This window comes from Heteronotia binoei, chromosome 3 (assembly GCF_032191835.1).
Source record: "Heteronotia binoei isolate CCM8104 ecotype False Entrance Well chromosome 3, APGP_CSIRO_Hbin_v1, whole genome shotgun sequence".
Lineage (NCBI taxonomy): Eukaryota > Metazoa > Chordata > Lepidosauria > Squamata > Gekkonidae > Heteronotia > Heteronotia binoei.
The window spans coordinates 53,795,648-53,821,620 of NC_083225.1; the positions used below are offsets into that span (position 1 = coordinate 53,795,648).

The 25,973-nt window shown below is 42.3% G+C and overlaps 1 protein-coding gene and 1 non-coding gene across 3 annotated transcripts; one reads left to right on the forward strand and one right to left on the reverse strand.

The window, feature by feature from the left end:
* The first annotated feature begins 1,673 nt into the window (after positions 1–1,673).
* On the forward strand, positions 1,674–1,782 carry LOC132569217 (small nucleolar RNA SNORD89). The gene has a single exon (XR_009555258.1). It is a non-coding gene; the product is annotated as a small nucleolar RNA SNORD89 (small nucleolar RNA).
* A 4,902-nt stretch (positions 1,783–6,684) lies between these two features.
* CNOT11 (CCR4-NOT transcription complex subunit 11) lies at positions 6,685–22,170 on the reverse strand. Of its 2 annotated transcripts, XM_060233809.1 has the most exons (7): positions 21,453–22,170; positions 18,639–18,803; positions 12,000–12,152; positions 10,388–10,590; positions 8,774–8,976; positions 8,087–8,183; positions 6,685–6,990 (listed from the first exon to the last, which is right to left on the reverse strand). In XM_060233809.1, the coding sequence occupies exons 1-7, from the start codon at positions 21,973–21,975 to the stop codon at positions 6,793–6,795; spliced, it is 1,542 nt and encodes a 513-aa protein (XP_060089792.1). In that variant the 5' UTR covers positions 21,976–22,170; the 3' UTR covers positions 6,685–6,792. The 2 variants fall into 2 exon arrangements, with proteins under 2 accessions (XP_060089792.1, XP_060089793.1); XM_060233810.1 differs by lacking the exon at positions 8,087–8,183 and having other exon boundaries at positions 21,453–22,102.
* Positions 22,171–25,973: the final 3,803 nt, after the last annotated feature.

A 25,973-nucleotide genomic window follows, 5' to 3' on the forward strand; every position in this document is an offset into this window, starting at 1 on the left:
TTAGAGTTGATCTTTTCCAAGCATGTTGAAAAACAGCTTCCTTTCTTTCAATTGATTTCTGTACCATCATTCATAGGAACAGAGTATAAGGGAAAGAATAGTACTGATTCTTACAGATGCTACAAAGGAAAATTCCCTTTGATAAAGAACAAGCTTAAAATGTATCACATAACTTGTTTTTAGGCCAGAAAACTCTTACAGTGATCAAGCCTGGAAGGAATATACAGGCTAACAGACAATAGTGGGTTACTGTATTACATGTAGCATGCATTTATCAAACCTAACAAGTTTTTAAACTTTTTTGTTTAAAAGATTACCTAGTTAATATATAATACAGACTTGGGAAACACCATACTATTTAAGTGGTTAGCCATATACTTGCTGAGAAACACTTGGTTGTGCTACTCAGTTAAGTTCATTGGTTGAAATTATTTCTTTTGTATTGCCTTGGGAACATAGATCAACTCATACGTCGTGTATGAAGTTATTTAATACTCATGCAAGTTAACCTCAACCCTTACATGAGTAAAACTGAAGTAGAGCGTTCATGTTTGGAAGTTATTTATTCTATTTATAAATCCTCATTGATTCAGATATATATGCATCTTTTCCTGTTACTTCTACTTGAGCTTCCTTTGCATTTTCTGTATCTGAACTCAGTATTAGGATCCTTGTGAAGACCTCCTATACAAATATACAATTTTTTTTGTTTGAGGTAGCCATTCTATTTTTGTTCTGTTGCTAAATTAGCAGCATTGTGCCTTGTATATAATGGGAAGCATTAAACTTGAAGTCTACAAAACTAAGAAATACCAGTTACTTAATTTCCCCTCCCGATTAAGTAATGCTATATAAGCTCAGAGGAAAACAGCAGTTGTGTGTGTAGATAAAAATGCTGAAAACACATTCAGAATTTTAGTATTACCATTAATGAATGTATGTTGTAAAGTTTATACCTTGCTTTAAACTGCCCAAAGTAGACATTCAGTTAAGGTGCTTACTGGATATGTATTTTAAAATGGGTATTTTCTAAAGCTTTAATATTTAATGTTATGATGTTCCAAGAAGAAAAGTATTTCAAATGTGGGAGAGAAGAGAAGTTTGTTTTTAAGCCTCCGGGACAAGGGAGTTGCTGTAAACATGCATGTCCAAAACTCCCTGAACAGCTTGCCACCACTTCTTGCGGGAGAGCAACTCTGCCACATGCTGACTGTTGAATTCACTTTTTACATGACCTGTATCCTGCTGTGAGCATTTATTGGAATGGACTGCTATCAATGTCAGTATTGATGGTTGCTTTCAGAAAGGAACTACCTTCAAGCTGTTCAGTAATTTCTCAGCACAAAGCATTAACTACCATTTTTAAAAAGATTACAACTTCAGTTTAACATACAGGAGCTGAAAGGAAGCTGATGCACTGGAAGCCTCAGTATTTACAATTCAGAGCTGCTGTTGGGAAATACAGTGCAGTGAGTATGAATTTATTTTTCATATAAGTGGTATTGGTACTTTATATGCTTAAAGTACACTTTTCCCATTTTAGAAATCCTGTAACAACCACATGTAAAATCTGGTATCACTTGTTTTATCTAATAAACTCTCATATGGAGAAGATTCTGATTATTGGCTGTAATTGTCGGTGTAGACATACATTTCTGTGTAGCTTGAGCATTGCTGAGGAGTGATGACAGTGAAAGGCCGAATTGCAGTGCCTGCAAACAGTTTTCTCTCTAAAGGCATGATGACAAATCTCCTGAAGCGACTATTTTGTCTGACCTCAGCAATACTGCATGAAGTTAAAAAAATAATCTCCTCCCTTGGCTGCTAAATAAATCACAATTGGCCACATAAACTTGATATTTTGGTAACATGGACCATAGTTTTGACAATGCAATTGAATGACTCAACTAGTTTTCTCCTATGAACTAGCTCTGTTAGGTCAATTCACATATGATAGTTCCAGCTTTCTACTTCTTTAAATGTCATTCTTTTAACATAGTACGTTCTTTTTTAAAATGACTGTAAAAATAATATTCTTTTCTCTGTATAGTTTTAAAGCAGTTGAGCCAGAATCTTCAAACCTTTACTCTGTATAGATTCCTAGAGGTTTAAAGCACACTAAATAACAAAGCATACATGACTATTTCTTTTCTCACACAGGTGTTCTGGAACTCATTCAGGCAAGCCCAGTTGAAATATTCAGACTGATCTGTAAATCAGAATTACTGAAGTGTTATGCCAATAAAGGTTCTGTGACTGTGAATTACTGAAGTTGTATGCATACGTGCTGGATAGAAAAAAAAAATGTTCATGGATCCAAGTCAAAGTTAAAAATAATTTTGTGTAAGGCCAAGATCACTTTTCTTCCTGGTGTTATATTCTGTGTAAAATTTTATGATACTGCTGCATACTGTTACTATCTTCAGGAAGTATTTTCTCTTTTGAAGCACCTGAGACTCCTGTGGTCTCCCAGCCACACATAAGTGTAGCAATAGTAGAAATACAGCTTAATAAGCACAGCTCACTTACTGAGCTACAGAAAGTATTCCTTTAATTGGTTTTGGTTCTTTTTAAAAATGCCTAGCCTAATGCAGAAAATCAAAATTACTACTTTAAATTAGTCATTTAATGAACAGAGCTTGTACCATGTGACTGTCCACCTTTGTAAGATATGATCTAGTTTCTTTAATGCATTGTACAAAGCAATCAACTTAATGTTTGGAAGCAAGGCATTTCTCTAAAAAATCCTTTTATCAGGACAAAATTAAGGTCCATTTTGCACTTTTACAGGGTATGTTGATGTTTTATGTTGAAGTCCAGAAATTAAAAATTTGATGTTATGACATGTCTCACAAGTAAGCTACAGGGGCTGTTACTGAAGTATCTGCACTAAGTTGTATATTTAAACAAATTATAAAAACTTTTGTAAAAGTTGGTGTTCGTCTGTTGTATAAAAGCTGTTTATTTATGGCCTGTCAGCATAACTATGTAGGTTTATTCAATTGAAATGACAAATTGTATCCTGAAAATGGGAAAAGAGGGAGAAGAGTCTCCTTATGCCCACTTAGGGTGGCCATAATGTCTGAAGGCCAGCCAGGGACACCTTGGGGGGGGGGAAGGCAGGAGTGCGCGCGAAGCGCGCGCGCCGCCGGAAACAGGAAGTGACGTCACTTCCGGCGACGTCATACCACCGCCGGAAACAGGAAGTGACATCACTTCCTGTGACATCATTTCCCCCGCGCCACCTGCCGGAAACGGGAAGTGACATCACTTCCTGTGACATCATTCCCCCCGCGCCACCTGCCGGAAGCAGGAAGTGACATCACTTCCTGTGACATCATTTCCCCCAAATGCCACTGCCGGAAACAGGAAGTGACTTCACAGCACTTCCTGTGACGTCCCCAAAAATCCCCCAAATATCACCGCCGGAAACAATTTTGTTCTCAAATCCTGTATATACTTCATCAGTATATGGGATAAGGCACTTTCTCAACTGTGCTGCATAATGCAGCCTATTTATTTTGTCCTGTTGGCTCTGTTGGCTCTATCTGCGCCACCTTCATCACTTTCGGGGTGTGGATCCCCCAGTGGGGTGGGCTCCCGACTCCCTCCGCCGGCTGTTTCTGATAGCCCTGCGCCCCCTCTTTCATTTGATATGTGTCCCGTGCGGGTGCCACCCTCCTGCCGGGAGATGCCGCAAAATGAGCCCCCTTGAGGCTTATGGCGGCAGGGCTCGGGGGAAGCAAGCTAGACTGCTGTTCTTTTGAGGGGTTATAGAGTGTTTCGAGCCCCTCCCTGTGGCATTGGTCCCATCGTCGTGGGACCCAGGGGGCCGGCGCAGCAGCCTGCCGAAGCAGCCTGTCACTAATAACACAGGTCGAGATGCGGAAGTGACTGACAGGCTGCTTCAGCGGGCCGCTGCGCCGGCCCCCTGGGTCCCACAACGATGGGACCGATGCCACAGGGAGGGGCTCGAAACACTCTATAACCCCTCAAAAGAACAGCAGTCTAGCTTGCTTCCCCCGAGCCCTGCCGCCATAAGCCTCAAGGGGGCTCATTTTGCGGCATCTCCCGGCAGGAGGGTGGCACCCGCACGGGACACATATCAAATGAAAGAGGGGGCGCAGGGCTATCAGAAACAGCCGGCAGAGGGAGTCGGGAGCCCACCCCACTGGGGGATCCACACCCCGAAAGTGATGAAGGTGGCGCAGATAGAGCCAACAGAGCCAACAGGACAAAATAAATAGGCTGCATTATGCAGCACAGTTGAGAAAGTGCCTTATCCCATATACTGATGAAGTAAATACAGGATCTGAGAACAAAATTGCACCAGAAGACACAAACACAAAGCTCCCTTACACTGAATCAGTGCTTGGGTCCACCAAAGTCAGTATTGTCCACTCCAGTCACAAACACAAAGCTCCCTTACACTGAATCAGTGCTTGGGTCCACCAAAGTCAGTATTGTCACATAAGAACATAACAGAAGCCCTGTTGGATCAGGCCAGTGGCCCATCCAGTCCAAAACTCTGTGTCACATAAGAGAAGCCCTGTTGCATCAGTCCAACACTCTGCGCCACATAAGAACATAAGGAGGGAAGGAAGGGAGGAGGGAAGGGAATGGAAGGGAAGGGAGAAGGGAAGGGAAGGAAGAAAGGAAGGAAGGGAGGGGAGGAGGGAGGGAAGGAAGGGAGGAGGGAAGGAAGGGAGGAGGGAGGGAAGGAAGGGAGGAAGAAAGGAAAGAAGGGAAGAGGGAGGGAAGAAAGGAAGGCCGCCCCCCCCCCCCCCGCTTTCGGCCCCCTTACCTGCGGTGGCGGGCGGCGGCGAGTCGGGCGGCGGCGGCGGGTCGGGCGGCGGCGAGGCCAGGGAGGCGTCGGAGAGGCCTTCCTTGGCCGGCGCTGGCCCGGGAAGGCCTTCCAGAGGCTCTGGAAGGCCTTCCCGGACCAGCGCCGGGTGCTCCGCGGCCTCCGCTGGTCGCTGGGGGCCTTCCAGACACTCTGGAAGGCCCCCAGCGACCAGCGGAGGCCGCGGGGAGGCCTTCGCTGGCCGGCGCTGGCCCGGGAAGGCCTTCCAGAGGCTCTGGAAGGCCTTCCCGGACCAGCGCCGGGTGCTCCGCGGCCTCCCCGCGGCCTCCGCTGGTCGCCTTCCAGAGTGTCTGGAAGGCCCCCAGCGACCAGCGGAGGCCGCGGGGAGGCCTTCGCTGGCCCGGGAAGGCCTTCCCGGACCAGCGCCGGGTGCTCCGCGGCCTCCGCTGGTCGCTGGGGGCCTTCCAGACACTCTGGAAGGCCCCCAGCGACCAGCGGAGGCCGCGGGGAGGCCTTCGCTGGCCGGCGCTGGCCCGGGAAGGCCTTCCAGAGGCTCTGGAAGGCCTTCCCGGACCAGCGCCGGGTGCTCCGCGGCCTCCCCGCGGCCTCCGCTGGTCGCTGGGGGCCTTCCAGACACTCTGGAAGGCCCCCAGCGACCAGCGGAGGCCGCGGAGAGGCCTCCCCCACCGCTGCCGGCCCCGCGCGCGGGCAAGGCGGGGAGTGAGGGAGGGAGCGTCCCTGCGCAGGTGCAGGGACGCTCCCTCCCTCACTCCCCGCCTTCCCCGCCGGCGCCCGCGGCCCACCGGCTCCGGGGCTGGCTAAACCGGGACCTTTAATGGTCCCGGTATAGGCAGCCCGGGAGCCGGGATTGGGTGGCCAGAACCGGGAATGTCCCGGGAGACCGGGACGGTCTGGCCACCCTATGCCCACTGGATCATAGGACTCACTTTGGTAAAAGCCAGAGAGGTCAGGGAAAAAAAGGAATTAAGAATCTATTATTCAGTCTCTCCCAAGTGTTTTCTAGAGTTTGATTTCCTTTAATTGCTTGTTATTTTTCCTAATTCTTGAAACGTTAGGCCAAAATCAATCACTCCCAAGCACTGTTAATATGTCTGAAGTTGCATTATCTTTGAATTTCTCACGGCAACACTTACAGTCTAAAAGTTATGCTGTATTTATAGATATCACAACTGGATTTTTTTCTCCGCTATGACTATATATAGAAAGATATATTAAGTCAGCTTGATCATAAAAACTCCTTAGCTGTTCATATTGTTATGCAATCATGTATAGGTTCATATCCACAATTACAATGAAGCATGTAAACAGAAATGTATATAACTCCTTTTACAAAGGCAAAACCTCTCATTTTTATATTCCCAGGGTTGGGGTGAATGCACCAAAGGCTAGAAGAAGGGGGCTGACTTCAAACCACTAGTCAGCCCAGCTTTCCAACTACTACCTGATCTCTCCTTTGGAGACTATCTGTAGAAGATTTGTATTAGAACTGTTCATTTTACAGAATTACAAAAAATACATTTAAAAAATAGTTGAGCCATAGTCTGCTATACTATATTCAGAAGATTTTACATTAGAATACTCTGGGGAAAGTGCCTCAACACTGTTTCAGAGAAACTGTTCAGGAACATTTGGCAGTTTCAGCTTTTACATGTAAATTAAAAGGATTAATAGTAGAAAGCCTGTACCTTAAATACTACATGGGCTTGAATTTCAGATATAAGAAATATTTCCAAAAGTAGCAACTTCTCCCCACGTTTGTAGTCCCATAAGCAAGTATCCCCGCAGAAGTTCCAATACAAACTAACAACCAAAGGCAATGTCAAACAGAAGCTTATAGTACAGTGCCAGACTCAGACTCCTTTAACACCAGAAAAAGTATTTAATACAGCACAAATAGCATCTTAATTGCAAGCAATAATGCAATCAACTATACAAGTCAAACAGTCCAAAGTACAGTCTTTCAAGTCTTATTTTGACGTCTTTGTTTCTGAAGGGCTTTCACCAGTGTCAAGCGTTTTGAGCAATCTGAACAGGCCAGCTGCTTCTCTTATCCGACTGAATTCAATACAAAAGGCCTGCACCTCTATAAATAAGTCCTGTACATTAATGATTTTATTCCGGATCAATGATTGTAGAAAGACGCAAACAAGACGTACCAACCGGTTCTGGAAGGGGGGGAGAAACCGAAAAACTGTTGTAAACAAGATTATAATCTCATTTAATAAGTACATAAAGAATTAAATTTGATTTTATTAGCTAAGCACTATATTTACTTCATACAATTCAGTAAATCTTGCAGCAATTCTACATTTTAATCCAGCAACAAATGGATACTTTACTACCATATATTCTGTAGTTGCTGGTATACCTATTTCGCTCTTCTAGCTGAAACAGAACAACCTTCAATAGAATGTAGTGTGTTTTGTGCCATCAAGTGGCTTCCAACTTTATGGCTACCCTATCATTAACACCCTTGACCAGGCTAATTTAACAGAACAGGTTTAAAGATGCCCCACCCTCAAATTCAGACTCCTAGAAGCAAAAATTGTACATCTTCAAACCCCAGATGACGTTTCCTTCTGTACTACGGCAGGGCTGTCAAACATGTGGCCCAGGGGCCAAATCAGGCCCCTGGAGGTCTCCTATCAGGCCCCTGAGCAACTGGCTGTCATCTGCTTCCTTCTTCCTCTCTCTTAGCTTCCTTCTGCGTAACAGCTTGCTTTGCAAGGCTTGCTCAACTGCACAGGAGCTGCAGAGCAAAACCTATTTGCTCCATTGGTTGAGGCTCCTCCCTTGGGGAGGAAGGAGGGAAGTGAGAGCTTGCTTTGCCAGGCTATCTCAATTAAGTAGAGCTACTGAGCCAAGCCTCTCTTCCTTCTACTGGCTGGGGCTCCTCCTCCAGGTCCCCTGGGGAAGGAAGGAAAGAGCCAGAGCTTCCTTTGCCCAGTTCCCTGGATCCCATGGGAGAAATACAAAAGTGCTTTAAGATCAATGAGTGCTAATGTTTTGAGTATGGTTTATTTATTTATTTTTTTAAAAAAAATCTTTGTGTTTGTGTACTTTATAAAATTTGTATCTCTGCTATCTAATTTTAGATAGGTACACACATGGCCCGACCTGACACGGCCTAGCCCGATGTCTCATTTATGTCAGATGCGGCCCTCGTAACAAATGAGTTTGACACCCCTGATCTATGGCCTAGTTTTTCTTCAGTAGCTGGGATGCAATGATTTCTCTTTTTAGTAAACTCACGAACATTACCTGCATGTACTTGTCCTTAATCTGCTCACAAGTAGAAATACAATTGGAAATATAAAGGTGAATAAATTCTGGAGGAAGATCAACTGCTGTTGTAAGCCTGTTGAATATATAGTAGTTTATTATCCTTGGCAATCATTGAATTCACCCCAAATCTGAACAAATCATCCCAGTCCTGTCCATGGGCAAAGCCAAAATCCTGGGCATATTGGTTGGAATTAACATCCTTTCACAAGTACACATAAACAGACAGCTCAACAATTAGCCTTCCATGTGTGGAATGCAAAAATAAAAAATACAGCAGAATGCAAGTGAAAAAGGAATAACTCTAAATTTCTGTTCTGTGTAGATGCTTTATCTCTGCTACCCATGTGGAAGGGTTTTCCACACTGCACTGTTGTTCACAAGTGCAATAATTCACTTATATGGGAGAAAGCAAAGAGGACCAAAGCTACCTTTTGTGACCCCAGTCCCTGTTACTGAAAGTAGGTTTTGCCTCTCTAGATCATATCTCAGGTTGCAGCCTGCTTTGTCCTGTAGTTCTATGAGGCAGTCTATTTCCATCTGCATATATATTCACCCCAGGTTTTATTTCTTGGAATGACAGATGTGATAGAATCCTAGAAATTGGCTTTCTATATATTAAAATTAAGCTCTTTTTAAAATTGTTTCAAGTAGACAAGTACTTACCGATTTACAACTTCCATTGAATGGAGAGACATGTCCATGTTGACCAACACTGAGAAATACTCTGTTATCTGACTTGACTGCATTAGTTTAAGCAGCATTTCTATAGCAACTAAAGGATTGTTTTCCACTAAGTCAGGCAGTTTGGCAGGAGTGAGGCCAATATGGTAAACAAGTTTGGGGTCTTTCTCCAACTCCCCAAGGAGCTGAAAAAAACAAAACAAAAACCTTTATGAATTAAAAGGTACACACATACACCGCTCTTAAGTGTCATTCTGTCTTAATCACTCCAAAAAACACTGATTCTATAACATTCCACATGTAGCCTGCAAAAGCACTATGTACCTTCTCTGCTAGAATCAGGAGACTGGTAGCTGAGATACTTATGCTGTCCTTCCCTTGTCATGCCTACCTGGCATGCATGCAAGGCCTTGTTTAAGAACAAAGTTGGAATCCAGTAGCACCTTTAAGACCAACAAAGTTTTATTCAGAATGTAAGCTTTCATGTGCATGCACACTTCGTCAGACAATGAAATGGGATACAGTGAGCAGTGCTACATATGGCTGGTGGGCAGCGGTTAAGCATGCAAAATAGTACAAAGAATCCCAATGGAAAAATAGTGAAATTAACAAACTGAAAGAACAATAAGTTTGGTCTGACCCAACATGCTGCCCACCTGAATCTATCTACATGGAAGGTTACAAAATTTGACCAGACTACTCTGCTCCTTTGTAGCGGCTCCTGGAGCAGATCTTATGTACTTGTCCAAAGTCACTTCAGCAGCATTTGAATGAGCCACAAAGCCAAATCCTATGCATGTTTACCTGCAGTTATTCCATGGAGTACAAAAAGGTATGCATTTCAAGTAAGTGATATTTTAGAAGATGGATTTTAAACAGCACTGAGAGGGCTAAATTTAAGTCCAGTAGCTAGGTTTTAATCAGAAGGGAATTTCTGAAGTAATCTGGATCCTTTCAACTTTGCTGTAGCAGCCAAGACAAATCTGGTACAACTAGATCCAGATCAAATGTAAGTTTGATCAATCAAAAGGCTACAAATTAGGTTTTAACCAGCTCAGAAAAACTTTATTTTCAAGGCAAAGTAGTTCTCCCTGAAGGGCCCCATCTGAATCCTTTAATCACTACCTGTTGTTCAATCACCATCCTTGCTGATTCCCACACCCTGTTTTATTAGCTATGACCCAAGGTGATTATAATAGGGTGGAGATTTTACCATTCCTATATATTTAGGGCTAGCTTGCAAGACAGCCAGAACTCTGAGAAAAAAACGTAGTAAGAAAGGCGGAAAAAAGGATAAAAGGCAAGTGAATTCAGTAACAAGGAAGCCAGACATTAGTCTCTGTTCCTCTCAGTACAGACTTTGCTTAAGTTAAAATGCATTAAAGTACAAAACAAGTCATGAAAGGAGAAAATGGAGGGGGGAAGAGATAGAAGTTATCCAGTATAGTACAGTGTTCTGTGTATAACTATCTCCCTACTGGGCAAGTCTACTCACTTGCAGGGAGTGGGGTTTGTATCATTGAGGCTGCTCACCTGAGAATTTGAACCAGATGTTAGGATATGATATAGATAACACACTGCAACTAATATACATACCTGTGTTTGCTGTGGTGATGACAAAGGGCTTTTGAAAGCTTTGGCCATAATGCGCTTGATCTCTACTCCAGCACTGTTTTTCACACACATTGATTTGTCCCACTGAATTGCATGATCAGGCTCTATAGGGTTGAGCCAAGCTAGTTCATCCTCACAAATATGGAGTGGAGGTGGTGGCCGGATAAATTCAGGCCGAAAGTGACCTGAAAAATATCCATAACCGTAAATGCACAAAGGAAAGCACAAAAAAGATTTCATCAAATCCACCATGCTATGAGTCTATGCAGCATATCCTGGTTCTAGCTATTTTAGAGCACTGGGTACAGGACACTGATCATCTCCACGCTACCATTCACGACATATAACAAAATCCTGAATCTATTTCCAGTTATCAGTTTCAGGTAAAGCAACCTGTTTTTTCCAATACCTTTTCAAGCTAATGGATAAAACACAAAAAGACGTTTTTACATGTTCAACAGAATGCTCATCTTGAAACGAGGTCACAACCTAAAACTGTGGGGAGGATCTGGTGGAGGAAGAAAGACGACAATCTGCTCTCCCCATTTGCCTGGATTTTTTCCCATTGTAAGCCATGTTTTGAGTCTCCACTGGGGAGACAAGCAGGATATAATTACGCAGTGCAAATTATTTTTGTTGTTACAGGAAATGAAATAAAACTAATGAACACACACCTCTGATCATAAGAAATATATATATATATATATAGTGGTCTGTGGCACCACATCCTTCAGTGGGCATTCATAAAGGACATCAACTACAAACTTTGCCACCAAGTGATTCCTATAAATAGTTCTATTAAATGCATCTATGAAGTGTGATGCAACTTACAAAAACTTGTATCTAGGACAAGGATTAGTTTGATAGCACCGCCTGGTTCATTGTGTTCTCAGAATCAAATGCTATCGTTCTTGCAGCTTCTTTTGCATTATTTACTAGGTTAGTGTTGCTAATAAAAAGTCCATAAGTTTAAGCATCCTTACTAGATTTAATGGTGTGTACTTCCCAATAAACAAGTTTAGGATTTGTCTGAAGCGTTTGCATTCTCTTATGATGCTGACTGTTTTGCCAAGAATATCTATAAACGACACCTCAGATTTGAGTTGTGTTTTAATCTGAAAGGGGTATCTATTTGAAGTCCCACTGTCAAACACAATGTGTGCTTCATTTCAAAGAACTCTATAACCTTCAACTTTTAGAAATAAAAATGATCAAACCAAAAAAAACAGTGCTGTTTGGAAGAGTTTCTGACATTGCAGCCTAATTTAATAATTACGTATGTCAAGTTTTTACATATTTGTGCACTGTTTTTATTATCATAGTAACCCATTTCAGAGAAATGTGGGCCAAAATGCACTAAATAAATTTTTATAACATGACAGTTTAGCAGCCCACAAGCTTCTAGACAAGAACAGAAGACATCAGTCAAAACTACTAATCCTAATACTGCTCTGAACAAAGCAATATAGCTCCTGTCTTGCAATCAAAGTAGCTTTTAGTGTAATACTAACTATATTAATATAAGGGGACACACAACTGATTATATGGATATTAAGTTCTAACTGATTAACGATCATAGAAAAATAATGCATACTTTCAATAGGTGGTTTTGGTCCACTCACTAGAGCTTCAGTGATCTGGGAGGCAACAGAGCTGTCAAAACCAGAATTGGAAGAATCCGGGTCAGGGTCACTTAGAATACTTGGGAAACTAGCTTTACTCTGTGTTGGCAGTTCAGATTGACGCTCTGGAGAGAAAAAAATGATCCAATTCAATTTCAATGAACACAAAACCCTGAGAAAAATTAAAAGCAGTCACACAAACCAGATTTAACATTATTTAGTAATCCACCCCGTGCCAAACTGTAGGAAACGACCAGGGAAATTGGGATGCCCACTGCAAGGGCAAGATCAACAAGTTTCTTTCCTGCTTTTAGTCTTGAGGGGGAAGGGATTTTCCACTTGTTAACTGCTATAGTATCAGGACCAGTGTTCCCTCTAAGCTGAGTTAGTGTGAGCTAGCTCACAGATTTTTAGCTTCCAGCTCACACATTTTTGTCTTAGCTCAGGAAAGATGACCCCAGAGCACACTAATTTATTCAGTAGCTCACAACTTTAACGCCAGTAGCTCACAACTTTATTGCCAGTAGCTCACAAAGTAGAATTTTTGCTCACAAGAGCAAAGTAGAATTTTTGCTCTGCATCTTAGAGGAAACGTTGATTGTGACCTCTCCTCCCTCTTTAAAAACAGACTTAAAACTATTAAAGACAGTTAAACAGGCTTATTCAACATGGATGAAGTCATGGCTCACTCTTTGGAGATTTGTATGAAACAGATACTATTAAATTTTGGTAAAAGACTCTTATCACCTTGAGCTAAATTAAGTTACTAAGAAGCACTTTCCATTTATTTCAGTGGAACACACTTCTAGGTTGTGCAGTCAGGATGAGATAGAATGAAGACACATGATGGTTTGCTTGTTGCTGTGCTCATGCAGCCACCTTCCACCTCCCCATCTTATCACTCATGGAATGGCACTGAAGGCTTCATGTTTGGGAATCCTGAGTCATGCTCCAAGTTGCACGACTTCCTAATGCAGGCGCCAAGACAAACTGGTGCTTCCTCCCTTCTGGAAAAACACACACACTCCACACTGACAAAATACTGGTTTAGAAGCCTGGAGGGAAAGGAGAAAAACCTCCAATTCACCCAGGTGCCTGCCTCCCAACATCAAGCAACCTGACACCTGATTCAAGATTTTCCAAACTCAGAATCAATTGTGCCCCAAGTGGGAGAGGACTACAGTAGCACAGTAACAAGCTTTGTTAACACCCATCATGGACAAACCTTGGTTTGTCAAGACATCTGAATGCAGCCTCCAGCTTTTGCTGGCACAGCTTATCCTTGTCTGTAATTCTGGAGAAGTACATGAAAGCAGACAACATAAGGTCACATTTAGAGTGATCCTCTACAAAGGACATTAGGAGGCCAAAACTGTACACAAGCTGAAACCCAAACAATGAGCTACAAGCTTTATCAATTCATTTGTTTACAAATTACAAGTAATTTCAAATATTTACAGTTTAGAAAAGCCCTAATCTTCCCAACTTTTTCAACACAGAGAAAAGAAATATGACAGATTCAACATCTCCCTTTTACTTAAGTGCTTCAATTGTCCCAAGCAGCATTTCCCAAACTGTAGATGGGGGGGTTCATGAGGATACTTCAGCAGTTTTCAGATTCTTCGTAAAAATGGAGTGCAGGACATTCTTGTATGCATTCAGCTAATGTAAAAATGCACCCAACCCCCAGTTTTCTAGTACTGGAGGCAGGAACTCTTCAAGGTAAGGCAAAGGGCAACCACCCCCTTTCATTCAATGGGCAGTAATTTATAACAGCTACTGCTGCCTGCATTCACCAGGTTCACAGCCTGAACCAGAAAACATGCAGAATGGACACTGAGAACCAACAATAGCCCTAGGAACCCTAACTGACTGAATGGTACAATCCTAATATAGTTATAGCTACCACCAGTATAAAATTGAATTGGGTTTTGTTCATTTTCATTTTCAGTTTCAGCATACAGATAAACATACTCTTCGCAGAAGATAACCACCTGTGGTTTTCAACTGAATACCTGAAGTTTATACTTAGGTCTTTATTTCTATCAGCAGCTCTGAAAAGTTCATCCAGGACTCTTCCTGCTCTTCTGGCTAGAAGTTATTACCCAATCAGGATGCTGCTCCTGGGGCATAGTCTCTTCCAATCAAGGAGTCAAATTAGGACTTCCATCAGAGCTTTCTAGTTGCGGCCATATAAAATCAGCTGTCATCTGAGACCCAGCCTTGTTCTCTGCTTTCAGACAATATAAACATTTTATTTAAACTTTTTGTTAAGGAGAGCTAATGTGTTTCTCACTGGTGGCACTTCTTGTTTTGAGAACATCAGGGGATGGAGGCTTCCATGGGACATTCATGACTTCTTGGGCACACATAAGGGGGCCAGAACAAGGTAGAGGGCCTGGTGGAGTTCCTGGTTGCGAAAGTTTGAGAGTCACATCCATATTTAATTATCCAATTAAGTATTTCAAAAACTCAGTATTTGGATTTTTACAAAGAATGAGACAGTATTGTGTCAAAGTTGATTTTAGGAAGGTCAGGCATTTTCCTAGAGTAAGCATGTTTCCAAATAACATGGCCTACATATCTTGCTATGCTGACAAACCATCTCAACAGTGTACTGGATTTTAATAGGATTACACTAAATTAAAAGCATTGCTCGGGATAAAATGAGATCATAACTCACAAATACACACGTCAGCATCTCTCAATCAGGCAAGTAAAGCTCAGGGTGACCTCAATTATACTCCAAAAAGCTCCATCATAATGATAAAATTATTCTTAACCCTTCCTAAATTAAGAAACAATAGTGGGAGCCCAAGCTGTTATCTAAAGAAATATATAAACAATATGAGAGGTGGGATTCTTTGGATATTGACTGCACCTGTGCCAAGAGACCAACAGGCAAAAAAAAATGTAAAAATGTTTGGGTCTTCAGCATTGTTCTTAATTGTAGCAGACATTTCATAATTCCATTTCTAGATTTCTCATCTGAGCAAACATACACCTTTGTAATTTGTGGTTTTGATGCAGAAGCAGAAACATTTCTTAAAAGCAGAAAAATACAGTGAGAGGGAAAAAGCTCCATGCTATTCAAAAGAAAACAACTGGAGATGCTTTGTGGAGCAAAATTTTCCCCACATTTGTCAATTCCAGGAAGTCTCCTTTGATTACAGAGGGAGTGTTCTAAAAAACAGGGATTCAACTACAGGTCAGTCATGCTTAATCACAGTAATCTTGTATCAGATAAACAGTTGGAGCTTACAAAATCTTTGCCAGAATACTTTTCCTTTTTCCATAAGCAGATGACACAAAATTGGCAGACAAGCTTTAAAATGAAAAACTGCAAAACACTCCATCTCAACTCTTATAAGAATACAGGCTCTAAGAATACTGCACAAAAGATTACTAACATGTTAATCCCAATATGTTTACTCAGGACTAAGTCCTACAACCTGACTTGGATAGCCCACACTACCCTGATCTCATTAGAACTCAGAAGCTAAGCAGAGTCAGTCCTGTTTAGTATTTGGATGGGAAACCACCAAGGAACACCAGGGCCTTAATGCTGAGGCAGGCAATGGCAAGCCACCTGAATGTATCTTGCCTTGAAAATCCTACAGGCTTACCATTAAGTTAGCTGTGACTCAGTGGGATATGCCTGCGCGTATTTAAGGCCTACAAAACTCACTGGAACTATGTGACCTTGTTTACGATTGCTGTGCAGTATTTCTCAAAAATTATATTCAGAGAGATTTGAATTCTCATAAAAGCCGATCTATTCTTATAGCATGAAAGATCAGATGAACTGACAATTTAATTCAAAGATAATTTTTATAAGGGAAGAAAACTAAAAAATACATAAAAGTTCAGCACAATGTACCTCAATGGAGTAAGTATCCTACAATTATACACAAATACTGATCAGGTGCATTCTATTCCACCTTTCTTTCTTACATGTCTCCTCCATTTTGATGTCAATTAAAGCTATGGGCCATCTGTGCTATTAAATAAGGTTCAGTTTCATTATCCAATATTATGTTTGTTCTGGAAAAAATTCAACCTCATTTCTGAAGCTCACTGTACTGATGCCCAAAACAGAATAATTTTAAAAGCTCAAACCATCAATATAACTCATTGTGTCACATGTACATATTCTAGGAGTTTTTATATGAGCACCTACACTACCAGATACTTTCGATTTTGTATGCGATCTAAGCTATTACCCCAAATTCAGCCTTGGAAAGTTGCTAAAAGTTCTCATATTACAGCATAAATGACCCCAAGAATCATTCTGTAAGTACAGAGAAAAAGGACACTGTCACTGTTCTACTCTCATACAAACCAGTCTAAAATTATGTAGGAGTTGAGCCACAGCAGCATTTGCTGGAAGGCACTTTTAAAGGATGAGGTGTTTTGAATCACCTTCTCAAAATTATCTCAGAATCAGAGATGATGGGATTGAAACCTGGGACCCTAGGCTTGCCAAGCAGATACTCTAACACTGAGCCATGGACCTATGCCTGTGTAAGAGACAGGAAATGGGGAGCAGTGGAGCATCAAACCCAGTTCTTCAGATTAGCATCCACCACTCTTAACCAGTATACCAAACTGGCTCTCAGAATGGCTGCTGCAGGGGAGGCAGAGCCAACCAAAAAATCTCAGTGATTGAGACAATATATAATTCTAATAGTAACTATTCAACATTTCAGGCAGAAGCTCTGTTTAACAGGACGTCCTTTAATCTACACTACCAATCAGAAGTACTGCTTAACAAAAGCCCCACCTACAGTGTAAAAACATTCAGCAGGTGCCAGGAAAAGTGTTCGGGGCACCATGATGCTCACAGGCACTAAATTGCGAGTCTATGCTGTAGAACAAATGCCCAATATTAATATGTTTTAAAAACATTTATTTAACGTTTATATTTTTTTCAGTCTCTTCATCTCAGACTCTGCCTAGCCTGTCACTAGAATATACCAAACTATCAGTGTGCAAATAAAGAACGTAAAAATTAAAAAGTGTGCTTTACACTTACACATAAGTAGCAACAGAAACAATTCAACAGACTAGTGTATTTTTAAAAGAGATATTTAGTGGTTCTTCACTATGGAATCCCAGTACCAAAACATTCAAACAGGGCTCCCAACCCACATAAGGCAAGATACACTACAATTCATGTTATCAGCATAAGATATTGCCTAACTCTGGAGGGGAGACTGTAGTCATATTGTACTGGAACTTAAAAGTGTGACTGGGATACTGGTTTTGCTCATGCAAAAAGCTTCCAGATTTCCCTGCGTTCAATTATGTGGTAAATTGGATTTACAGATGCTTTAGGAGGAGGTGAATTTTTGTGATTTGCTCCCTAGATATTCAAAGTCATAACTCTGCTTCAAATGGAAAAATATCTCCACAAGAGCTCAGTCCTAGAAACAAGGGTCAAAAGATTAAAATCATTATTTATACACAAAGTATAATAATTCTTCTTGAGTTTCATAGAAGTTAAAAGAAAGGGCCAACTGTCCATGCAGTCATTAAAAATGAAGACTGCAGTGATGTGAGTTTTCTGGAAAAATATAAACCAGGAAATGTTCTGGAAAATGTCATTATGCACTAAAAGTATAATTTGATTCAGTATATTCATATAGATGTATTTAGTAAACGTTTTTTTAAAAAAATTAAATTTTATGTTTATTTTTATATCTTAACAACAACAAATACTTGAATATATGATTAGGAAAAATACAAATCAAGTGCAATTTAAAATGTTATATTCAAACAAACAGACAAAGTTTTGCTGGAATAATACTTGCAAGAATATAAAGACAACATAGCATATACTTCCTCTATATTGTTTATCTTTAAGAAAAAAAATAAAATGCACCAAAATGGTTCACCCAATAACAGAATTAATCTAGGAGTTCAACAGAAACTCTTTATAGTATTGCAGTAAAATTTTAGCATATCCAAATGTATGTTAGGTGCTCCTAGCGAATAAAGAACTGTTGCTGCTACCCATTTACCCTTCTGGCATTACTCCTTTTTTCACATTCAGAACAAGGAAATTGTCTATTTTCCTTCCTTTCCCCCCCCCCCCTCCAGCAGCAGCTGCTGTTATCTGCAGTCAGCAAGTAAGAGAACAGAGAAAAAAGCAGCTATGAATTCACACCTACAACATATGAAGCTGCCTTATACTGAATCAGACCTTTGGTCCATCAAAGTCAGTATTGTCTTCTCAGACTGGCAGCGGCTCTCCAGGGTCTCAAGCTGAGGTTTTTCACACCTATTTGCCTGGACCCTTTTTTGGAGATGCCAGGGATTGAACCTGGGACCTTCTGCTTCCCAAGCAGATGCTCTACCACTGAGCCACCGACCCTCCCCAATTGAAGAAAGAATTAGTATTAAACCCTCTAAGATTCCAAGAACTGTCTCCTACAAGCAATAAAAAGGGGATACAGTTCATAAGATATCACAGAAGCTCAATATGCTTAGATTCAAGCATATTCTGTAAACACATACTGAAAAGTACATGTTAGCTAGTAGGTAAACAGAAACAAAGCAAACAAATGCCATATTTCATTCTGGAACATTCAGATCTCAGGATTTCTTACCTGCTAAAGCTAGCTGAAGACCACTTATATCCACTGATTGGCCCATATTTCCTACATCCATTGAGGCAATCTGTCTTGGAGTCTTTTTAAAGAGCTCTCTAGGTGGGGCCAACATCAGCTGAGAAAGGAAGAACTTTTCTGGTGGTGTTATAGGTGGCAGAAAACCTAGGTAAGGAAATTTGATACTTAGATGGGTTCAGCATTTTACGTTGTAAATATACACACACACACGAAAGTGTAAGTATGAAGTTAATGTAACAAGTTAGCACAGGCACTGCACTAATCAGCAACACAAAGAAAGAAGTTTCAGAAGATAGCTGTGTTGGTCTCCAGCAGAATAGGTAGATTTGAGTCCAATAGCACCTTAGACAGCAACAAGATTTTTTGGAGCATAAACTTTTGAAAGTCAGAGCTCCCTTTGTCAGGTAAGTTGTTCTCACTTTATATTAAGCAAAGAGGACTGGTAAGAACTGAGCAGTCAGCAGCAAGGAAGTTGCTGTTTTAAAAAACCCTGAACACTTCCTACCATTACCCCAATTTTTAAGGGACATTATAAAGCCTGTTCCTGGCACTGTTAACATTAAGAACATTTGTGATCCTTCTTATATTGATTCTCACAATTCTGTAATGACATTTTTCAAATGGTGTAACTCCAAACAGAGCTCACTATATAAGTTTCTCCTGAAACTCCCAGAGAATTCATACTGCAGTATTCCTTAAAGTTATTTCACACTGCTGATGGTAATCACATAAGTGGAATTGGTACAGCTATAACATTATCCATTGGGCTGTTGTAAACTTACTTATGGCTTGGAGGCTTTATGATCTCAATTAGGCTCACATATAAAAGCTGCAGATTCTTCTGGGTTTTGATCTATACAGCCATCATGCAATCAGCTCACAAACCTTCCCATACCCTGCAAACACTAATTGGTTTCTCTGAAGTGTACTTAACCTTAAAAACATACACAAAGTACTAGATTATCAATACTTTAAGAAATGCACTCTAGCACCTTTCAGAATGTGTTTTACTTGACAAGGCCATAGACAGTGAGGATAAATACTAGCTAACATATGGCATGAGAGATAGGATCAAGCCTTTGTTTAAAAAAAAACCAAGTCAAAGCCCACATCTTATATCATATATCCTTTCCACTACAAAACAAATATATCAAGCTCAGGTTAGTCACATGCAAAATGGCTTAGTTTTCAACTTCATGGTATAAGACGGGTGTCAAACATGCAGTTTGGGGGCTGAATCAGGCCCCCAGAGGACTCCTTGGCAGGGCGGGTGGGGTATAAATCAAATTAAACTTGAAACTATCAGGCGCCCCCCCCCCCCAGCAACTGACTGTGATCTGCTTCCTTCTCTGTTTCGTTCTGCATAACAGTTTGCTTTGCAAGGCTTGCTTAATCGCACAGGAGCTACAGAGCAAAACCTCTGTTTTCTCTGTTGGCTGAGGTTCCTCCCTTGGGGAAGAACGGGGAAGGAATAGCTTGCTTGGCCAGCCTCTCTCAATTGCACAGTGGAGCTACTGAGCCAAGCCTCTCTTCCTTCTATTGGCTGAGGCTCGTCCCTCCCCCTAGTCCCCTGAGGAAGGAAGGAAAGAGCCAGAGCTTCTTTGCCCAGTTCCCAGGATCCCATAGGAGAAATACAAAGAAAGCATCTTTAAGACCAATAAGTGCTAACAGTTTAAGCATTTTTTAAAAATATATTTGTGTTTGTCTGCGTTCTTTGTATCTCTGCTACCTAATCTTAAATAGGCCCGGCTCCTCAAGGTCTCATTTATGTCAGATCCGGCCCTCATAACAAATGAGTTCAACATCCCGGATATAAGAGACTTAGAATGGTACAGGCTATGAAAGAAAAAGAACTGGTTTTTATACCCTTCTTGTGTCTACTCTGAGGGGTCTCAAAGCAGCTTACAATTTCCTTTCTCTCCTCACAACAGGCCCCTTGTAAGGTAGGTGGGGGCTGAGAGAGCTCTAAGAGAACTGTGACTGGCCCAAGATCACCCAGAAAGCTTGTGGAGGAGTGTGAATTGATCCCAGTTCTCCAGTTTAGAATTGGCAGCTCTTAACCACTACACCACACTGGCTTTCCTAGTTTCTAAATACACTCATAAAATAGATACTGTTCTATTACAACTGGATAAAAATCAGCATGCACTAAAGGGCAAGATGCACCTTAATGCTGATTATTATTAATCATCAGGGTCCACACTGTAATAACAGAAGGGAACAAAAGTCTTAAACCACACTTTACTGAAAGGTCTTAAACCACACGACTGATCACCAGAGCTGGGAAATTAAGAGAAACTGTTCCAGATTCCTCAGTGAAGGCTACAAGATCCATCCATAAAACATGTAACATGTGAGAAAGATGGGGCATCAAAGTTATAACAAAGGATACAGTTAGCATTGCTTAAAATGGCTGTATTATAAAGGGGCATCCATGCATGGTTTTAAAAAATGCAGGGGGAAAGAGAGAAGATAATGGATTTATATCCTGCCCTGTACTCTGAACCTCAGAGGGGTCACAATCTCCTTTACACCTTCCTCCCCCCACAACAGACACCCTGTGAGGTAAGTGGGGCTGAGAGAGCTCTTATAGCTGCTGCCCTTTCAAGGACAGCTCTGCGAGAGCTATGGCTAACCCAAGGCCTTTCCAGCAGCTGCAAGTGAAGGAGTGGGGAATCAAATCCGGTTCTCCCAGATAAGAGGCCGCTTACACCACTACACCAAACATGGCCATAAACAAGGTCATCTCTAAAAGATGCTTTAACGGAGAAGCCAGTTCCCGAGGCGGAGTACCTGAGAGCGGGGGTCTCTCGCCGTCGTCCCCTCCTCCGCCAGCGGGGCCAGGGCCGGCGTTTGAGGAGGAGGAGGCGCGCTCGGGGGGCGCGGGGTTGAGGAGGTGGGCGAAGATGGCGGCGAAGGGGTTGGCGGCCAGGGGCTCGGTGCGGTACATCTCCCACAGCAGGTAGAGGGCGGTGAGGCGCTGCGGGGGGCTGGGCAAGAGGTCGGGCTGCTGAAGGAGCAGCACCAGGACGGAGCCCACGCGGAAGTGCTCGGCCTTGCCGAAGTAGTGGTGGAAGGCGGTGGAGAGGCCCTCGAAGGTGCTGCCTCCGGCCTCCTCCGACACGATGCTCAGCAGGCTCGACAGCTCCTTCGGCGAAAGACTCATCTTCTCCCCCGCCGGCGGCGGCGACACCGCCTCGCTGCTTCTACTAGGGCTGCTGGGGCAGCTGCTAGAGCCGCCGCCGCCCGGAATCGAACCTGCACTCGCCGCTGCGCTGCCAGCCTCGGAACTGATGCCAGCCTCACCCCCGGGCATTCAGCGCCTCCCCGCCCGCTGCCTCACTTGCGCGTCCGCGCGCGCACCTGCTCAATTACCGCCGCAGCTACTTCTACGGCCGCCACCGACGCGGCCTCATGGCTTCATCCTTCCGCGCGCGCATGCTTCAGTAACGTGTCCCCATTTGCGCATGCGCGCTACCATCTTCTTCCCTCCCTCCCTGTAGCTACTGCTAAAGATCCCTGTTCCAAGCGGGCTTTCTTTCCCCCCGCCCATCATTGTCGTAAAGCCATGGGGAGGGGCCGGGAGGGAAAGACGGCGGTTTCTATGGGAAGACTAGGAGTTCGCGGGTTCCCCCGCAAAGAGATTGGTCCTTTCTTTTCACACGGGAAGGAGGGATTGGCTGCTAAAAAGCAGGAAAAGATTGACTATTGGTTCCCTCGGGATAGGGAGCCACGGGTTGCTATGCTGCAGTGCTCAACGATTTGAAAGCATTTGCAAAGGGGGGTTAAGGTCGAAGCAGAGCGCTGCTAAGCCGGCCTACTCGGAATTCTGCAAGGGGGCATACCCCCAAGAAAGTGTCCGTAGGATTGCACTGTAAGCGACCCAGCCGGGTGTTCAGAACAGCCTGCGAAAGTAGGCGAATTCCAGGACAGGCAGTATGGGTTAATAGTTCCGAGTATGTCGGCTTATTTATTTAGTAGTACATTTCTATCCTTTTTTTTTCTGTTATTTTTTTTAAACTTGCTTCTTACTGTCAGATGAAGGTTAATTGTATGAAAAACATTAAATATGTTCAGCTGGGTGATTTGTTTAGTATTATCCCCATTCTGTCGATTGTTACTCTGGCGTTTCTCAAAAAAGCTGAAGGTCGTATACATCAAACCCCCTCTCCCATTTTTAGCTTCACATTTCTGTGAGGATAAACTCTGATTTGGTTCGAGTGCGTGATCGGCCCTGGATCATAAAGCAAACGTCACAGCAAAGGAGGGATTCAAAACTGCGTCTCCGGATTTACAACCCGTGTAGTTCAGTTGAAAATTTATGGACATCTATTTTTTGTATAGGACTGCTGGTTGAATTTATAGTTTATCCTAACATTAGTTTCAAAATAATGATGGCTTAACATAGGACATATACACTTTAACTGATTTAGAGAGTCATCGTAAGTTGGTCTACTCTGAATTCTACCAGGGTCTATTCAGTGGGGCTTACTTTCAGGCAGGACCATAGTCAGGATTTTTCATTTAGTTAGTGGGGCACATTTAGAGCAAGAGAGAAACAAAAAAAGACAAAAACAGAAAGAAAGGAAGAGATGAAAAGAGAGAGAAAGCAGTGAAAGACAAAAAGAGAGAAAGAGGGGCTCCCTCCCCTGGCAGCAGGAGGTCCACAGAAAAGCCTCTGGTGCTTTCTTTTTCAGCAGCCCAAAAGCGAGCCCAGGGTCATCTTTGCCTCCAGAAGCAAGGCACTGGGCTGGAGGAGAAAGCCACTAGTTGATGGTGCTGGCAGCGGGAGGCCATGGAGGGGCGCCAGTCCCCGTTGCTGGCCCAAGGCTCAGCTCCTTCTGACTTCCATCCCACCCCCCCTTCTCAGCTGCATTCTCCTAACTTACATAGGGTGAACACTGGTGGAAAGCAGTGGGGCCATGGCCCTGGTCTTGGTGGTGAAGGGGTGGGACAGATACTGGGGCCCCCACTGTAGCTGCAGACCTGCTCCCTGGAAAATGCTCTTAGGATTGCATAGTTACTTGAATGTGTCTTCCATGTATGCATTTGATTATGTGTCAGATTTATAAGCTTCTCTTTTCTGTGGTTTGGGGTGGGAGGAACAGACAGCAATTATCTTTATCTGAAAAAGGACCATATCCTTACTGTATCTGTCTTGAGAAAACAAATTAGGTCAAACTGCATGTGTGTAAAATGCTTTCTAGTCACAGCTAATTTATGGAGAACCCAGCAAGGGTCCTTCAAGATAAGTGAGAAGCAGAGGTGGTTTGCCATTTCTGTCCTTGGCAGAGTCTTCCTTGGTGGTCTCCTTTCCATGAATCAATCCTGCTTAGCTTCTGAGATCTGACAAGATCAGGCTATGCATTACTGCTTTCTCTGAAATCAAACTACATATAATAAATTCTTTCCACGCCTTCCCCATTTTCTAGTTGCTGTTATATTACTTGTGCCAAAATAAAGCTCTGTCTTGCCCACTTTGTACTAGTTCTGTTCACACTTGTTCCAACTCTGACCAGTTACACCACTAAAAAGAAAAATAGTAAGATCTCTACTTCCTACAGTTTCAAAGTTATTTTAAATGGATCCTCTGTTGTTTGTCTTGCATTAATATTGGCAGAAACAGGTTAGCACCACAGAACTAATGTAAACTAGTGTTGGACTAGATCTGATGGGCTCAACAAGTCCCTGAACAGAATTCCCAGCATTCTTTTTTAGCTGAGGTATCTGGGGACTCAAATTCAGAGCAGGTATCTGAGGAAGGGGGCTTAAGAATCTACCCCATGTGATTTCCTCAACCTCAGACAGCCTTAGGGAGTCACTGTTCCACTGGGACACAGATACAGGTCCTTGTATTAGTTTAGGTGATGAGGATGGAGAATGAGCAAAAAATTCAGCCCCATGTTCTGCTAAAGCTGCTTGTGTTGGTGCAAAAGCAAGTTGGAGCAAACAGCATCAGCTTTAATCAAGTTTCAAGGATTGCTAGAGGAAGGGAGAGGCAGGAAAGTCTGCCTCGACAAATGCCTTTTGTGCAGGCTCCCTTCCATCCAACCCTTAGCCTGCCCTGTTGGAACAAGATGGAACAATAGAGTTGCCATTGACCTTTGTAGCCAACTGCTGTATCACCAGACATAATGTCTCATAAAATCAAATTTACAAGAGGAATCTGTTGCTATTGTTAACAGTTCGTTCCTGACCTGGTAGTTCTCATATTCCTTAGAACAGCAGAAGAAAAGGGAGGGGAGTGGGGGGACCCCCACAGTGTCCAGCTGCCCAAGAATCTCAGTTTTTATTTCAAAGTCTTTGAATTACAGATATATGCTTGTGGCCCACATTTGGTAAAATCCCCAAAGCCAGAGGAATTAGCTTGCCAACCCACCCCAAAGTTCATTGCCCCTTCCCTACACTAGCAGAAACAGAATGCAAAATAGTAAAGAGTAAAGAATAGATTATGCAGCTAATTGAAAATGTGGCAAATCGCTTTTATCGGTGTAATACATATAATTACAAAATTAAATGGAGAAGAATTATGTAAGGCTCTTTGGGTCCCCCTAGAAAGGGAGGGAAAGAAAGAAAAAGGAAGAAAGAATCTGGATTACCTTAATGCAAAAAATTGAATGTGAGTGTATGTGCATGAGTGATACACAGAGTATACTACAGCTGATTGTATGACTTGTTAAAAATGATGTGGCCAATTCATCAGCTAAATATTAGCAAATATTTTTAAAGCATTAACTTTATTAGAATAGGTTACTTTATCAATTAGTATGATATTAGTTACAAAAACTAATCAGTAAACTATTATTGAAAAATGAACTTTAAAATGTGGTTATGAATGCTTACAACTTTTAACAAAATGAAATTTGAGTCCAGTAGCATATTTAAGACCAACAAAGTTTTATTCTCAGCATAAGCTTTTGTGTGCAAACATACTTCATCAGATTCAGTGGAACAGAACCTCCTCAGTTGTTACTTTTAGGGAGTGGGGTTGTTGTTAGGAAAGGCCATTTAGAGTCAAGTTGCATAAGTACTGGGTGATTGTAGTTGAGACAGGATGTAAGAAAGATCTCCATTCCACTTAATTAAGTGTGCAGGGACATGAAAGCTTACATCATGAATAAAAACTTCATTGGTCTTAAAGGTGCCACTGGACTCAAACTTTGTTCTGCCGCTTCAGACCAACACGGCTATCCCACCTGAACTTTTAACAAGTTCTGTAACTTATTAAGCTCTGAATTAAATGGGAATCCTGTAGCACCTTCAAGACTAACAAAATAGGTGTCATAAGTCAGAGTTCCCAAAAGCTTATGCTAA

What these genes read in the sequence shown, in the direction of transcription:
- CNOT11 (XM_060233809.1), bottom strand. Translation starts at nt 21,975, where the DNA reads ATGCCCGGGGGTGAGGCTGGCATCAGTTCCGAGGCTGGCAGCGCAGCG. An exon ending in TCAATGGAAGTTGTAAATCG is followed by an intron (nt 8,184 to 8,773) that starts GTAAGTACTTGT and finishes TATATTCAACAG; the next exon opens with GCTTACAACAGCAGTTGATC. An exon ending in TTAAGGACAAGTACATGCAG is followed by an intron (nt 6,991 to 8,086) that starts GTAATGTTCGTG and finishes CCCCCCTTCCAG; the next exon opens with AACCGGTTGGTACGTCTTGT.